Source organism: Heterodontus francisci, chromosome 8, assembly GCF_036365525.1.
Source record: "Heterodontus francisci isolate sHetFra1 chromosome 8, sHetFra1.hap1, whole genome shotgun sequence".
Classification (NCBI taxonomy): Eukaryota; Metazoa; Chordata; class Chondrichthyes; order Heterodontiformes; family Heterodontidae; genus Heterodontus; species Heterodontus francisci.
In genome coordinates this window covers 107,695,704-107,710,882 of record NC_090378.1, presented here as the reverse complement: position 1 = coordinate 107,710,882, position 15,179 = coordinate 107,695,704, and the positions used below count along the sequence as shown (strand labels likewise).

Genomic DNA, 15,179 nt, shown 5'->3' with positions numbered 1-15,179 from the left:
TCTAAAATTCTCACACTTATTTTCAAATCCCTCCATGGCCTCACCTCTCCCTATCTCTGTAACCTCCTACAACCCTCTGGGATCTTTGCACTCCTCTACTTCTGGCCTCTTGAGTATCCACAATTTTAATCGCTCTGCTATTGGTGCCTGTGCCTTAAGCTGCCCAGGCCATAAGTTCTGCATTCCTTCCCTAAATCTCTCCGCCTGGCCACCTCTCTCCTCCTTTAAATTGCTCCTTAAAACTGACTTCTTTGACCAAGTTTTTGGTCATTTTTACTAATATCGCTTTATGTTACTTAGTGTCCAATTTTGTTTGATAATCCTCCTGAGGATATTTAACTATGTTTAAGGCGCTACATGAATGCAAGTTGTTGTTGTGCAGGTGAGTTTATGCAAGAGTTGGCGTTTGAAACAAGCTCCTGGAGGGTTGTTGGGGATCTGACAGTTCTCCCATGAATTATCAAAACTTTGCTCCAAACCTACAGCGACCATTTAATTCAAAACTCTTGATGCCTTCTGTGCTGTACTATTCTCATTCTAATGACACAATTTATCTGATTTCCATTTCATTGGGAGCAAATATCAGCAGAGGGCGCTATGTGTAAAGTTATTCTGATTTAATTCCCAGTGAGGCTGTGGCACATTGTAAGATTATCATTGATTAATTTGCTTACAAATAATCCTTTTTACTGATTTAACTAGCATTTGTCTCATTGCCTGCACTAATAAGATGACCTAAGTGATTTTAAAAGTGCAGCTGCTTGAAGGACCTTTTCGAATATAAACGGTAAGTCTGGACAAAAACTATTTTTAATCCATTGTGTGACTTTTAGGCAAGTGCTGCTAATGTATGATTGATTTAAACTTTGAAACTGCATAAACAGCTGCCATTGCTCATGACGAACTGCTAAGTTGAGCTGATCGCCTTCATTATGAGTAACTGATAGGCCAGACAATGAAATCACAAAGCCAAACGAGGCAGAAGAAAAGGATGCCCTTGTAAGATGTGCCCTAGGAATTGGGGAAGTGTGAAAGGTGTATGTGCAGAGAAGCAAAAGTGAGCAGGAGGACAAGTCATTGGAATTATCAGGTCAGGTGGTAAAGAAAGAGGGGGAGAGGAAAGCGTGAATTTCTAACGAAAGGTGCGGAGATAGAAGTGACAGAACGAGTTCTAGAGCTGAGCAAATGAAGGCTGAAGCCGAACACTTTCCTTGCTGTCGGAACAGGACAGAGAGTAGAGTAAAAGAGAAGCGAACGAGAGATAACAACTTGCACTGCTCCATCCAATGTCCTTACGGGTAATGTATGATTTGTTTGGTACTGTAAATCACTGCCTAAATATTGCAATGCGTTGATCTCTGCAATACAATAAAACAATAAAAAAGAATTGCTACAATTGTCAGGTCCGAATCCCTTGCACGAAATTAATCTTACAACATCGCGTTTCCTTGGTGATTTTCCAAATACATCTTTTCATTCTGAAGCAGATAATATGAGCTAAACCAATAAAAGTTGGTAATTTTCCACTCCCCAAGTGGAAACTTATAGGTCAGAGATGGGACAGTAACAACCTAACATGGATTCTAACTGTGCTTCTCTCATGAGACACCAGAACAGGAATAGATCCTCACAATATCACCACTCGATCTGTTTTTTTAGTCGTTCATGGGATGTGAATGTCGCTGGCATAGCCAACATTTATTCCCATCCCTAACTGCCCTTGAGGAGGTGGTGGTGAGCCCCCTTCTTGACCCGCTGCAGTCCTTGTGGTGCTGTTAGGAAGGGAGTTCCAGGATTTTGATCCAGTGACAGTGAAGGAATGGTGATATAGTTCCAAGTCAGGATGGTGAGTAACTTGGAGGGGAACTTGCAGGTGGTATTCCCAGGCATTTGCTGCCCTTGTCCTTTGAGGTGGTAGAGGTCACGGGTTTGGAAGGTGCCATCTAAGAAGCCTTGGCGAGTTGCTGCAGTGCATCTTGTAGATGGTACACACTGCTGCCACTGTGCACCAGTAGTGGGGGGAGGGAATGTTTTAGGTGGTGGATGGGATGCCGATCAAGTGGGCTGCTTTGTCCTGGATCGTGTCGAGCTTCTTGAGTGTTGTTGGAGCTGCACCCATCCACGCAAGTGGAGGATATTCCATCACACTCCTGACTTGTGCCTTATAGATGGTGGACAGGCTATGGGGAGTGAGGAAGTGGGTCACTCGCCGCAGAATTCCCAGCCTCTGACCTGCTCTTGTAGCCACAGTATTTATGTAGCTGGTCCAGTTAATTTTCTAGTCAATGGATGTTGATAGTGGGGGATTCAGCGATGGTAATGCCATTGAATGTCAAAGGTGAGATGGTTTGATTCTGTCTTGTTTGAGATGCTCATTGCCTGGCAGTTGTGTGGCATGAATGTCACTTGCCACTTATCAACCCAAGCCTGAATGTTCTCCAGGTCTTGCTATTCACAAGCATGGACTGCTTCAGTATCTGAGGAGTGGTGAATGGAACTGAACATTGTACAATCATCAGTGAACATTCCCACTTCTGACTTTATGATTGAAGGAAGGTCATTGATGAAGCAGCTGAAGATGGTTGAGCCAAGCACACTGCCCTGAGGAACTCCAGCAGCGATATCCAGGGGCTGAGATGGTTGGTTTCCAACAACCACAATCATCCTTCCTATGTGCTAGGTATGACTTCAACCAGCAGAGTTCCCCCATCCACCCCCCCCCCCCCCCCCCACTCCCCCCCAACAACCCCATTGACTCCAGTTTTGCTAGGACTCCTTGATGCCATACTCGGTCAAATGCAGCCTTGATCTCAAGGACAAATCACTCTCACCTCACCTCTGGAATTCAGCTCTTTTGCCCATGTTTGGATCAATGCTGTCATGAGTGGCACTGGTGGAACCCAACTGAGCATCGGTAAGCAGGTTGTCGCTGTGTAAGTGCTACTTCATAGCACAGTCGACAACACCTTCCATCACTTTGCAGCGGATTTAGTGTAGGCTGATGGGGCAGTAATTTGCTGGATTGGATTTGTCTTGCTTTTTGTGGACAGGATGTACCTGGGCAATTTTCCACAATGTTGAGTAGATGCCAGTGTTGTGCCTGTACTGTGTTACGAGGGCTTCCATTTTTGTGTTAAATTTTGAAGATTTGTGGTTTAAAACTTAAAAGGAGTCCATGGATGTTATTTTTTTTACAAGTGTCACTGAGAGGTCTGACTGTAACCAGTTATTGGAAGTCTTCAAATAATTACCCATTAGGGGTTGTTATTGTCTTGGGGAAGATGTTAGCAGAGAAGTGACATGTCAAACTTTATAGGGGTCAGAAGGCTTGACTCCTGAGATTGTATATAATTTCGCTTTGGACAGTGAGTTGGGATATGGACGATAGTTTGAAAAGACAGTTGGAGAAAACGTGCCAAGGGAGCAACACCCAGCTCAGTCTGCTCAGCTCTTTGAAAAGTCTGCCAGTTTTCCATCACTTGAGAAGCTGTAAGAAACTGCATGAAACCCGTTACTGCATTTTCGCTGGAAAGCCTGCCCAAACTGATCTTCAACATCACCTGACAAGAACTGTTCTAGGAAGATCCCAGTGACAGCCATCTATTTGTGATGCCAAATCAAAAAGGACCTCTGACATCTTTTCATATCTTCCCTTTTTCTAGAAGAATTAGCAAGTATTTTGGCCAACTTTTTTGTGTTTTTGTACTACAACTCTAAAGAGTAAATCTCTATTTTTTCAGTTAACCGGTGTGTATGTGTGTAGGTGTGAGGGGCTAAGGTAAAAAGGGAACTTTTATAGATTGATCTGTGTTTTTATGCTTTGCTTCATTATTGGTTAAGACTTGTTTTATAATAAACTGATGATCTTGTTGTTTATGAAAGAAACATGGTTGGTGTGTTTTATTCTGGGATAAAAATAGAGTCCATGATTGACTGTATCGGGAGGTGGGACAAAATTTAGGGGGAGATGGTGGCGTAGTGGTATTGTCACTGGACTAGTAACCCAGCGACTCAGGGTATTTCTCTGGGGACATGGGTTTGAATCCCATCACAGCAGAAGGTGGAACTTGAATTCAATTAAAAGCTAGTCTAATGGTGACCATGAAACCATTTTCAATTGTAAAAACCCATCTCGTTCACTAATGTCATTTAGGGAAGGAAATCTGCTGTCCTTACCTGGCCTACATGTGACTCCAGACCCACAGCAATGTGGTCTACTCTTAAATGCCCTCTGAAATGGCCTAGCAAGGCACTCAGTTGTATCTAACCACTACAACGTCAATAAAACATAATGAAACTGGACGGGCCACCCGGCATCGACCGCGGCTCCGTAAATGACAACAGCAAACTCATCCCTGTCGACCGTATAAAGTCCTCCTTACTAACATCTGGGGCCTTGTGCCAAAGTTGGGAGAGCTGTCCCACAGACTAGTCAAGCAACAGCCTGAGATAGTCATACTCACGGAATTAGACCTTACAGACAATGTCCCAGACACTGCCATCACCAGCCCTGGGGTATGTCCTGTCTCACCAACAGGACAGACTCACCAGAGGTGGTGGCACAGTGGTTTACAGTCAGAAGGGAATTGCCCCGGGAGTTCTCAACATCGACTCTGGACCCCATGAAGTCTCATGGCATCAGGCCAAACATGAGCAAGGATCCTGCTGATTACCACCTACCTCAGCTGATGAATCAGTACTCCTCCATGTTGAACACCATTTGAAGGAAGCACTGAGGGTGGCAAGGGTGCAGAATGTACTCTGGGTGGGGGGACTTCAATGTCCATCACCAAGAGTGGCTTGGTAGCACCACTACTGGCCGAGTCCGAAAAGACATAGCTGCTGGACTGGGTATGCAGCAGGTAGTGAGGGAACCAGTAAGAGGGAGAAACACACTTGACCTTGTCCTCACCAATCTGCCTGCCACAGATGCATCTGTCCATGACAGTATTGGTAGGAGTGACCACCGCACAGTCCTTGTGGAGATGAAGTCCCGCCTTCACATTGAGGATACCATCCATCGTGTTGTGTGGCACGACCACCGTGCTAAATGGAATAGATTTCAAACAGATCTAGCAATGCAAAACTGGGCGTCCATGAGGCGCTGTGGGCCATCAGCAGCAGCAGCAGAATTGTATTCAATTGCAATCTGTAATTGCTTGGCATATCCCCCACTTTACCATGACCATCAAACCGGGGATCAACCCTGGTTCAATGAAGAGTGCAGGAGGGCATGCCAGGAGCAGCACCAGGCATAACTTAAAATGAGGTATCAACCTGGTGAAGCTAGAACCCAGGACTGCTTGCATGCCAAACTGCGTAAGCAGCAATGGATCAGATCTAAGCTCTGCAGTCCTGCCACATTCAGTTGTGAATGGTGCTGGACAATTAAACAACTAACTGGAGGAAGAGGCTCCACAAATATCCCCATCCTCAATGATGGGGGAGCCCAGCACATCAGTGCAAAGGATAAGGCGGAAGCATTTTCAACAACCTTCAGGCAGAAGTGCCGAGTTGATGATCCATCTCGGCCCCCTCCTGAAGTCCCCAGCATCACAGATGCGAGACTAGGTTGGAGAAGCTGGGGCTGTTCGCCTCGGAGAAGAGAAAATCAAGAGGAGATTTGATAGAGGTGTTTAAAATCATGAGTGGTCCAGAAAAAGTAGATAGGCAGAAGGACCCAGAACCAGAGAACACTGACTTAAAGTGACTGGCAACAGAAGCAATGATGACATGAGGAAAAACTTTTTTATGCAGTGAGTGGTTAGGATCTGGAGTGCTCTGCCTGAGGGTGTGGTGGAGGCAGATTCAAGTGAGGCCTTCAAAAGTGAAGTGGACAATTATCTGAAGAGAATGAATTTGCAGGGCTTCAGGGAAAAGGTAGAAGAGTGGGACTAGTTGAATTGCTGTTGCAGAGAGCAGCACAGACATGATAGCTGAATGGCTTCCTCCTGTGCTGTAACCATTTTGGTGTTGCTCCTGGCATGCTGTCGTACACTCCTCATTGAACCAAGGTTGGTCTCCTGGCTTGATGGTAATGGTAGATTGAGGGATATGCTGGGCCATGAGGTTACAGATAGTGGTGAAATAAAATTCTGCTGCTGCTGATGGCCCACAGTGCCTCATGGATGTCCAGTTTTGAGCTGCTATATCTGTGGAGTTTATCCCATTTAGCATGGTGGTAATGCCACGCAACATGTTGGAGGAGGTCCTCAGTGTGAAGACCTTGTCTCCACAAGGACTGTGTGGTGGTCACACCTACCCAATACTGTCACGTAGAGATGCATCTGTGACAGATAGATTTGTGAGGAGGAAGTCAAATAGGTTTTTCCCTCTTGGATTCTCTCACCACCTGCCGCAGGTCCAGTCTGGCAGACATGTCCTTCAGAACCTGACCAGCTCAGTCAGTAGTGGTGCTACCAAGCTATTTTTGGTGTTAGACATTGAAGTCCCCCACCCCCGCCCTTGCTACCCTCAATGTTTCTTCCAAGTAGTGTTCAATTTGGAGGAGTACTGATTCATCAGCTGAGGGAGGGCAGTAGATGGTAATCAGCAGGAGGTTTCCTTTCCCATGTTTGACCTGATGCCATGAGACTTCATGGGGTCCGGAGTCAATGTTGAGGACTCCCAGGGCAACTCCTTCCCGACTGTATACCACTGTGCCACCACCTCTGGTGGGTCTGTCCTGCTGCTGGGTCAGGACATACCCAGCAATGGTGATGGAGGAGCCTGGGACATTGGGTGTAAGGTATGATTGTGACTATGTCAGGCTGTTGCTTGACTAGTCTTTGAGACAGCTCTCCCAATTTTGGCACACACTCCCAGATGTCAGTGAGGAGGTCTTTGCAGGGTCAACTCATCTGGGTGTGCCTTTTTTGTTATTTCCGGTGCCTATGTGAATGCCAGGTGGTCCATCCAGTTTTATTCTTATTTGACTTTTCTGTAGCAGCTGGTTACAACTGAATGGCTTGCTAGGCCATTTCAGAGGGCAGTTAAGAGTCAACCACATTGCTGTGTGCCTGGAGTCACATGTAGACCAGAGCAGGTAAGACTGGCAGATTTCCTCCCCTGAAGAACATTAGTGGCTTATGTTAAACATGTTATATGGCTTGTACATCCTGCCACTTTGTCCATTATAAATTCCTTTATCCACCTTTGTAATGGAAACTGTCTCTGTAAACTTTTGATGATATAATTACTCGCTCCTACCATTTGTGGTGCTGCACTGTCACTTCTGGCATGAAGGTGTCAATGCAGCATGAAACATTTCCATTATAGGTGGACGAAAGAATTTATAATGGAAATATAAAAATAAGGACAGACTGTATGACTTTAAGATGGGTCTGAATTATATCTGCCCATCCTAGTACAATTATCTACTGCCATATAACTCCCTCCTTTGCCTGAAGACTACACTTGGTCTTGACACCCTGCATGCAATGCCCTAAGAGTGACAAGTGTTCTCTAGAAATGCTGAGAAATACAAACTGTAATTAATAAGTGATGTTCTTTAAATAAAATCCTTAATCAAAAATGTTCACTTTATTTTTAATAATTGTTTCATTGGCTTGTGTGTCCATGTAATAATTCTACATCTCTGTCCATAAAGCTACACTGTTTCATTGATGCCTTAATCTCTTTTATTCCAACTGTTATGACGAAGGCGGGAGTAATGCACTGTCAATTCAGTCCCATTACTCCACAGGTCACAGAATTTTATTAAAGTTTTCCCACCCGCCGGAAATTAGCCAAATTAAACACTTTATTAACCCCCAGAATAAAATACACCAAGCCAATTATCTTTAAACAACAACAAATTAACCATTTATTAATAAATGAAATCTTAAACAATATTGAAATAAATCTATGTCTGAAAAGACATGATAACTTCTTATTCTTCTTAACCTTCATGCACACACACATACATTCAAAAACCAACAGTGAACCGGTTTCAAAATGATGTTTTAAATTAGGGCTGTTTCTTAGGAATAAATAAATAGCTGGGTTGAAAGTCCTGGTGAGATATGTTCCCAGAATGGTGGGGTGTCCCAGAGTCGAATAGTCAGATGCCACTTAAAGTCTCCAGACGATTTTGACGAATAGTCTATAATGGATAGGCGGTCGAGGCAGTTCAGTTACTGCAGGCGTCACACAGTTCTTTCAACAAGGAGTATAGCAACAAGTCTATTTGGATTTTAAATTGACAGTCTATCAGTAAAAACTTTACTGAGAATTCCAGAAAACACAAACAGGCAACAGAGAGTCATTCCTGAGGCAGAGACTTCTTAGAGATTGGAACTAAAAAGGAATTTGCTACCGCCAACAATACAAAGATTTCATTTCCAGGGTTTTTTCCTCTCCAGGCGAAACACAGCCTATAGACCAAAGTAGATTTTCTGCTGAGAGAGACAAAAAATCCTTCCTTCATGGAAAGCACGCTACGCTGGACTCCAGATCAAACTGGTCCTAGCCAGTCTTTACCCACAATCAACTGATACGATACAGCAGGTGCCCCCTCTCTCCTGCTGTTGCCTAGGAAACAGTCTTGCTGCTGGCACACTGTCCCCAGAGAATCTAAAAGCTTCTCTCTGCCTTAAAGGTATACAACCCCCCCTTCGTTTTTACAGGAGAAAAAAGAACACTCTCATGACACAACTTGCAGAGGCAGAGATACAGGAGTTACTCAAAATGCAATTAGTTATTGTGACAGGAGAGTTTGTGAATCGATCACTGAGCTGAATGGTCATTTCTCTTTCCTGACTTTTTGTCTTAAATAGACTGGCTCTGCATGTGTACAAGGGGTTCAGCACCAGTAGCTGGTGTATGGCACCACCCAGTTGATATGGGGACTACCTCCATGTATCAGACAGCACCAAAGAGATACACTCATGCGCCATACCCTTCCTCTCCTTTACCTCATTTTGTGCTCACCCTGGTCTTCCTTCCCCCACCCCAGTAATTTTGCCTGCCCTATTTGTTCCACATATGACAATAAGCTACAATGTTTACATCATCTGGCACTCACGTCTTCATCACAACTCAGCTCTGCTGTGAAATGTATCTTGAGCACCCACACAGGGTCTTGTATCAAGCTGATGGCTCAGCTGTACAGCATTCAATTTGCTTAGTGGTTGCACTCTTGCCTTTGAGTCAAAAGGCTGTGGGTTCAAGTCCTGCCCCAGAGACCTGAGCACAAAAATCAAGGCTGACATTCCAATGCAGTCCTGTCATCTTTTGGATGTGATACCAAACCAAGGCCCCATCTGCTCTTTCAGGTGGACATAAATGAACCCACAGCACTATTTGGAAGAAGAGCAGGGGAGCTCCATCTGGTAACCTGTCCAATATTTATCCCTCAAACAACATCACTAAAGCAGATGATCCAGTCATTATCTCATTGCTGTTCGTGTGATTTGCTGTGGGCACATATTTCCTGCTGTATTTACCAACTCACAACAATGGCTACAATCAGCCAGATGCCTGCTTAATTGGCACCCCATTCACAAACATTCATTCCCTCCACCACCAGTGCACAGTGGCAGCAGTGTGTACCATCTACATGATGCACTGCAGCAACGCACCGAGGCTCCTTAGTCAGCGCCTTCAAACCCACGATCTCTACCAACTAGGAAGGCAGTAAATGCATGGGAACACCACCACATGCGAGTTCCCCTCCAAGCCACACACCATCCTGACTTGGAACTATATCGCCGTTCCTTCACTGTTGCTGGGACAAAATCCTGGAATTCCCTTCCAAACAACACTGTGGGTTTACCTGCCCCACATGGACTGCAGTGGTTCAAGGAAGCAGCTCCCCACCACCTTCTCAAAGGCAATTAGGGATGGGCAATAAATGCTGGCCTAGCCAGTGATGCCCACATCCCATGAACGAATTTAATAAAAAAGTTCTTTCTTCTATTGTTAGATTGCAGTACACTGATCTGTATGCATTTATTTATATGCTGAAGTAACCCTGGCCAATGCCTCCTTCCAATCTTTGAGGTGTTTAACATCACCTCATGACAGCCACTCTTCTCCAACTGAGGGGACAACCTGGCATTACCTGTCATGCGATCTTCCCTCCCTCCATTATTGCAAGGAATCTGGCTTCCAAGCAGAACTTCTGCCTTACGACACTCCTGACTTCAGGAATTTTCCCTGACAAGAACTGAGGAACTGTGCAATTTTCTAGTTTACCAGTGGTTAGGGCACCTTACAGAAACTCACTCAATAGCTAAGTAGCTGGAAAGAATTACAATTTGGATTTCTGTCTGTATCTTTTTTTAATATTTTGCTTGAGTGAAATAATGACTGGAAAATCTCTGAGCCAATATATGTAAAGGAGCCAAATTCAGTACATACCTAACAATGCATAACAATTAGCAACATCTCTGGGTCAATTATTCTACACTGTTGTTAATTCATCTGCCTTGCACAGTCAACCGCAGGAACTGCTCTCAGCCAGTTCCCATATTACCAATGGCACCTTTCATCACTGAGCTATGCAGAAATATTTTATGACAAGAAAAAAATCCCCATCAGAGAGAGTAGGAGGAAAACCAAAGGATCTTCAAGATAATGGTGGTCCATGCTGGCTCTGAAGAATTTTATAGGTACCTGGCAGTAACTGCTGACAGGTGAAGTCGGGATTTCAACCGTTCCCCCATCTCATGAAACAAAGTGATTTAACTTGAATCTAACACTGATGAGAGACACAGACAGAAACTTTTATATTCTAGGAGCACAACTTACACCAGATGCATGCTTCAACCTTCACTGTCTGCATTCCTTAATGTAAAATGGTCCAGTGTTCAGGCAATCAATGGCATCTTGGACACAGGAAGATATGGGCTTGAGAATCTGCTGTCAGGTTGAAGTTGTCTGTTCCTAAGGGGAACCTAGGGGGCCCCTGCCTCAGGCTGAGTTTTCACTGAATAGCACTAAGGTCTCAGCGTTACCCAGCAGTCCCCAAGACCAGCACGTGACGAAGACAATGTAAAAGGGGAAAACAGGGCATAGCGGTCAAATGCTACAGACAGGAACAACTTTACAGAAAGAAAGAAGACAGATTTGCATTTATAGGGTATCTTTCATGATCAGAGAATATCCTAAAGTGCTTAAACAGCCAATTAAATACTCGGTTTAAGCATTCCAAAGTCAGAAACAGGGCAAACAATTAGCACACAGCAAGGTCCCACAAACAGCAATGTGGTAGTTACCGGATCATCAGCTTTTTGGTGATATCAGTTGAGATAAACATTGGTCAAGTTCTTTCCAATAATGCCATGGGATCTTTTACATCCACCTAAGAGGGCAGACAGGGCCTTGGTTTAACTTCTCATCTGAAAGAAGGCACCTCCGACAAAGCAGCACTCCCCCAATACTACACTGTGTGTCAGCCTGGATTTTGTGCTCAGGTTCTCTGAAGTGGGACTTAAACCCACACCTTTTCTTGTTGCAGGTGAGAGTGTTACCAACCGAGCCAAAGTTCATACATAACACAGTTAAATGCCTTTGTATTTGAGCACAGGTTGCCTGCTGCTCCTACGACCACAGTGTTGGTAGGTGCCCCCGAAGAAGCATAGAGCAATTCATTAGAGGTGGTTTATCAAACTTCTCTGTCGGTAATACCACCAGGGCAGCAGCTTCAAGGTTGTCTGCAGTGATTATGGGCTGCCTGTGTCTGGGGACAGTCATTTTGTATGGATCTTCCCTGTTCTGTGACATCATAAAGTTGTACTCAAGTCATATGATAACCAGGGAACCATGGGCTCAGCCCACTCTTCCAACTTATTGGGCAGGATTTTCAAAATGGGGCCAAGAACCTGATGTTGGATGATTCCGGTTGCAACCCTGCCCCTCCACTGCATCGCTCACGCGACATTATTTATAAATGCTAAAGGCCTGATTGGGCAGGCGGCGAGCTCAGTGCCCAATTAGAGGCACCGAGCACCTCCAGGAGGCGGAAAGTGCCTGCCTGGTGCCAGTGGCAAAGGCAAGAAGCAGCCATGATGGGGCCTGCCGCTGCCTTGCCGAAGAGAGCAGGCAGCTCCTCAGAGGACCAGCAACATAAAGGAACAAGACCTCTGGTATCCTGCGCCGAAACATGTGCAGTACCTCTGTTTTGGATGTTTCCAAATTAAAAATAAACTAGCACCAAGGGGATAATGCCCAAATAATGGATAATTAGAGTGGAAACAGCCAAAACAGAGGTACTGTGCATGTTCCGGCACTGGATACCGAAGATTCTGATCATTTTAAACCTTAAAACAAGACTTTTCCTTCACCCCACAGCGAACTCGACAACTGTGCACTAATGTGTACCAGACTGTTCGGGTTTGCTGAAATCTCCATTAAAAATTGCAGTCCCGGCCTCCCCACCCATTAACAAGCTCCGAAAGGAGCTTAATGGGCCGTTAGTTGAGCTGAGCGGGTTCCCATTCCCTCCCCCCCACCCCGCCAGCACTTTGAATATTGCAGATTGTCCCTGAGGCATTGGGATCCAGAAACAACATCCAGGACTGAAATTTTAAAATCACGCCCGCACCATATCCCAACCCTGCCGACATTTGAAAATCCGTCCTATTATGCCCTGAGATCTGGTAGCTGGGAATAAAAACTGCGATTTGCGACTGCACGGGCAGCTATTTTTGTCTGATTGCTGGTTCTGGTGAACTAATGTGCAATGTAAATTGTCAGATTGTGTACTGCTGGCAGCTCAAGCAAGAACAATTTTAAACCATTAACGTGAACCCTAATAGTGCTTTAATTTTAACACTTCATATTTGAGTTCCATAAGAGAAAGACAGCTGGCATTCATAGGTGTAAAGACCTTGGATAAAGCTGCCTGCTTCATCATCATTTACCAGCCTAAATATCCACCTCCTCCACCATTGGCGTACCAGGACTGCTGTGTGCACCATCTCCAGGAGGCACTGCAGCAACTCACCAAGCTTGTCTGGGCAGCACAGGCCAAGCCCACGGCCTCCACCACCTAGCAGGACAAAGGTACTGGGGGCAAAGGAACACCATCAGCTCTGAGTTCCCCTCCAAGACACACACCATTCTGACTTGGAAATATATCACCATTCCTTCATTGTCACTGGGTGGAAAGCCTAGAACTCCCTCCCTAACAGCACTGTGGGAATATTCCCATCACATGGACTATAGCAGTTCAATTAGAATCACCACAATCTTCTCAAGGGTAACTAGGCATGGGCAATAAATGCCAACCATGACACCTACATCAGAAGAATGAATAAAGAAAAGGTCAGTTAATAATCACAGAATACCCAGATTGTAAATTCTATCTTTATTAAATTGAACACTATCAATAATCTCTTCACATTTTAGAGAGATATTTATATACTTACTCGTATCCGTTCGTCATCTTTCATTACTACATTGCACAGCTGCTTATAAACAGCCCATGTCTGGGGACAGGGATTTTATATGGAACTTCCAAAGATGTAACATCACCAAGTTCTGCTCCAATCACCTGATGCCTGGGGAGCGATGGCCTCAACCCACTCTTCCAACTCATGATGTCACTCGGCAGTGAATTCTGCATCAACTGTCAGCTCACAGACTGACTCTAACCAACTCTGAGCACTGTGACTGCAACAAGGAGCATTAAAGAGACACCAGCAATAGGATAGGCAGTATTTCATATACATGTAACATTTAAGACTATGAGTTCACCTTTATTTTTGGTTAAATCCTATCAACCCCTCCCAAAGAATGCATTTCAATATTCAGGTTAAACATCTGCAACGTCATGCTGCTGTTCTGTTGAAATGCAAACAGCTGCTTCCTCTGTTGGCTAGGTCTGTTATCCATCTGCTCTCCTTAAAATTGGGCCACAGTGATAAATCATACGTTAAATAATGTGCATCACACAGATGGGGGTACTTTACTAGGAGGACATGCCACTGAACATGTAGCCAGTGATGCACATCAACTCAATTCAACATTATAGTAACTAGACTTCATTTTTTAACCTGAAGTATTTTATTTGTTGCTGACAAAATCCTTTCACTGATTAGACCCAAAGTTTTCTCATTGCTTGTAGGTCTGGTGGGTGCTGAATCGGTTCTTGACTGGGGCAGAGATTGCATCATATAGAAGGTTAACTGTCTTTATAGATAACACCTGGTCCACTTGATCACCTGGACTGGTTTCAATCATCTATGAGGATCAAGGAGGAATTTTACAGATTAATTTTTTCCTTTATTGGCCTTGGGGTTTTTTCCCTCTGGCTTTTATAACCTCTGGGGTTGATCTGTTGGGCTGCCAATCCTGGGAGGGTAGGAGGCTGGGTACTTGAGGGTGGGTGGGGGATCGGAGGCCTTGTAGGGAAAGTCATTTGGGGGGTGCTCGATTGCGGAGGCTCCTCAGGCAGGCACCGAGATCCAGGAGGTAGGTGCGAAGGCACTCACTTCCTGAATCCACCAAGTCCTGGCCTCGAGGAAGCTGCCGGATTTCCCGACACTTGGGGAGTTAAAGTCGCAAACTTGAATGACAATGAGGCTTGCAGCCTCATTATCATAGTTAATGTTCCAACCTGCCTCCTTGAGTTGGGTCGGTCGCTGCCCACCTTGCAGCCCTAGTTAAAGCTGGAAACGGGTGGGTTGAAGGTAGCTTGAGTCAGTAAATAGATTTCTCAGACTTTAAACCCACACCCAATCTAAAGACGCCCACATTTTAGGGGAAAATTCCTCCCACTAGCTCTGTTTCTTTTGCCACAGCTGCTACCTGACCTGCTGAGCATTTCTGTTCATAGTTAAACCTCAAGGTCAGCACAAATGCTGGAGTCGGCTAATCCTAATATTCTTTGCAGTATTCCTGATAACTGGAGATTCCTGCAACAGTATCCAACCATCTCCTGCTGCCACCAATATTTGTAAAAATAAACCATCACCACGGGGATAATGCTATACCTCTTTGTTGGGGAGCGGGATAGGGGAAGTGTGTCCAAAGTTTTAAATGTACAAGTCCTTGCATTTTTATCTATATTTCACAGTTTTGTATGTCACAATGCCCTGCCCAAAACTTTTCCATTCAGAAAAGGTGGATAGAAATGTAACATTCCAAAAACACTTTTTTAACTGTGAACCCATTACTTCATTTGATTGCAAGGAGACCTCTGGTAACTTACCTAAATCTCCATATGTCAGCTT

At 44.7% G+C, this 15,179-nt stretch overlaps 1 protein-coding gene across 1 annotated transcript in view; it reads left to right on the top strand.

Moving 5' to 3' along the window:
* Positions 1 to 1,004: 1,004 nt before the first annotated feature.
* Positions 1,005 to 15,179, top strand: part of olfml2ba (olfactomedin-like 2Ba) — a 96,292-nt gene continuing 82,117 nt past the window's right edge. The window contains exon 1 of the mRNA XM_068037877.1: positions 1,005 to 1,298. Coding sequence (XP_067893978.1) covers positions 1,287 to 1,298 — 12 coding nt within the window. The 5' untranslated portion in view covers positions 1,005 to 1,286. The remainder of the gene's footprint in view (positions 1,299 to 15,179) is intronic.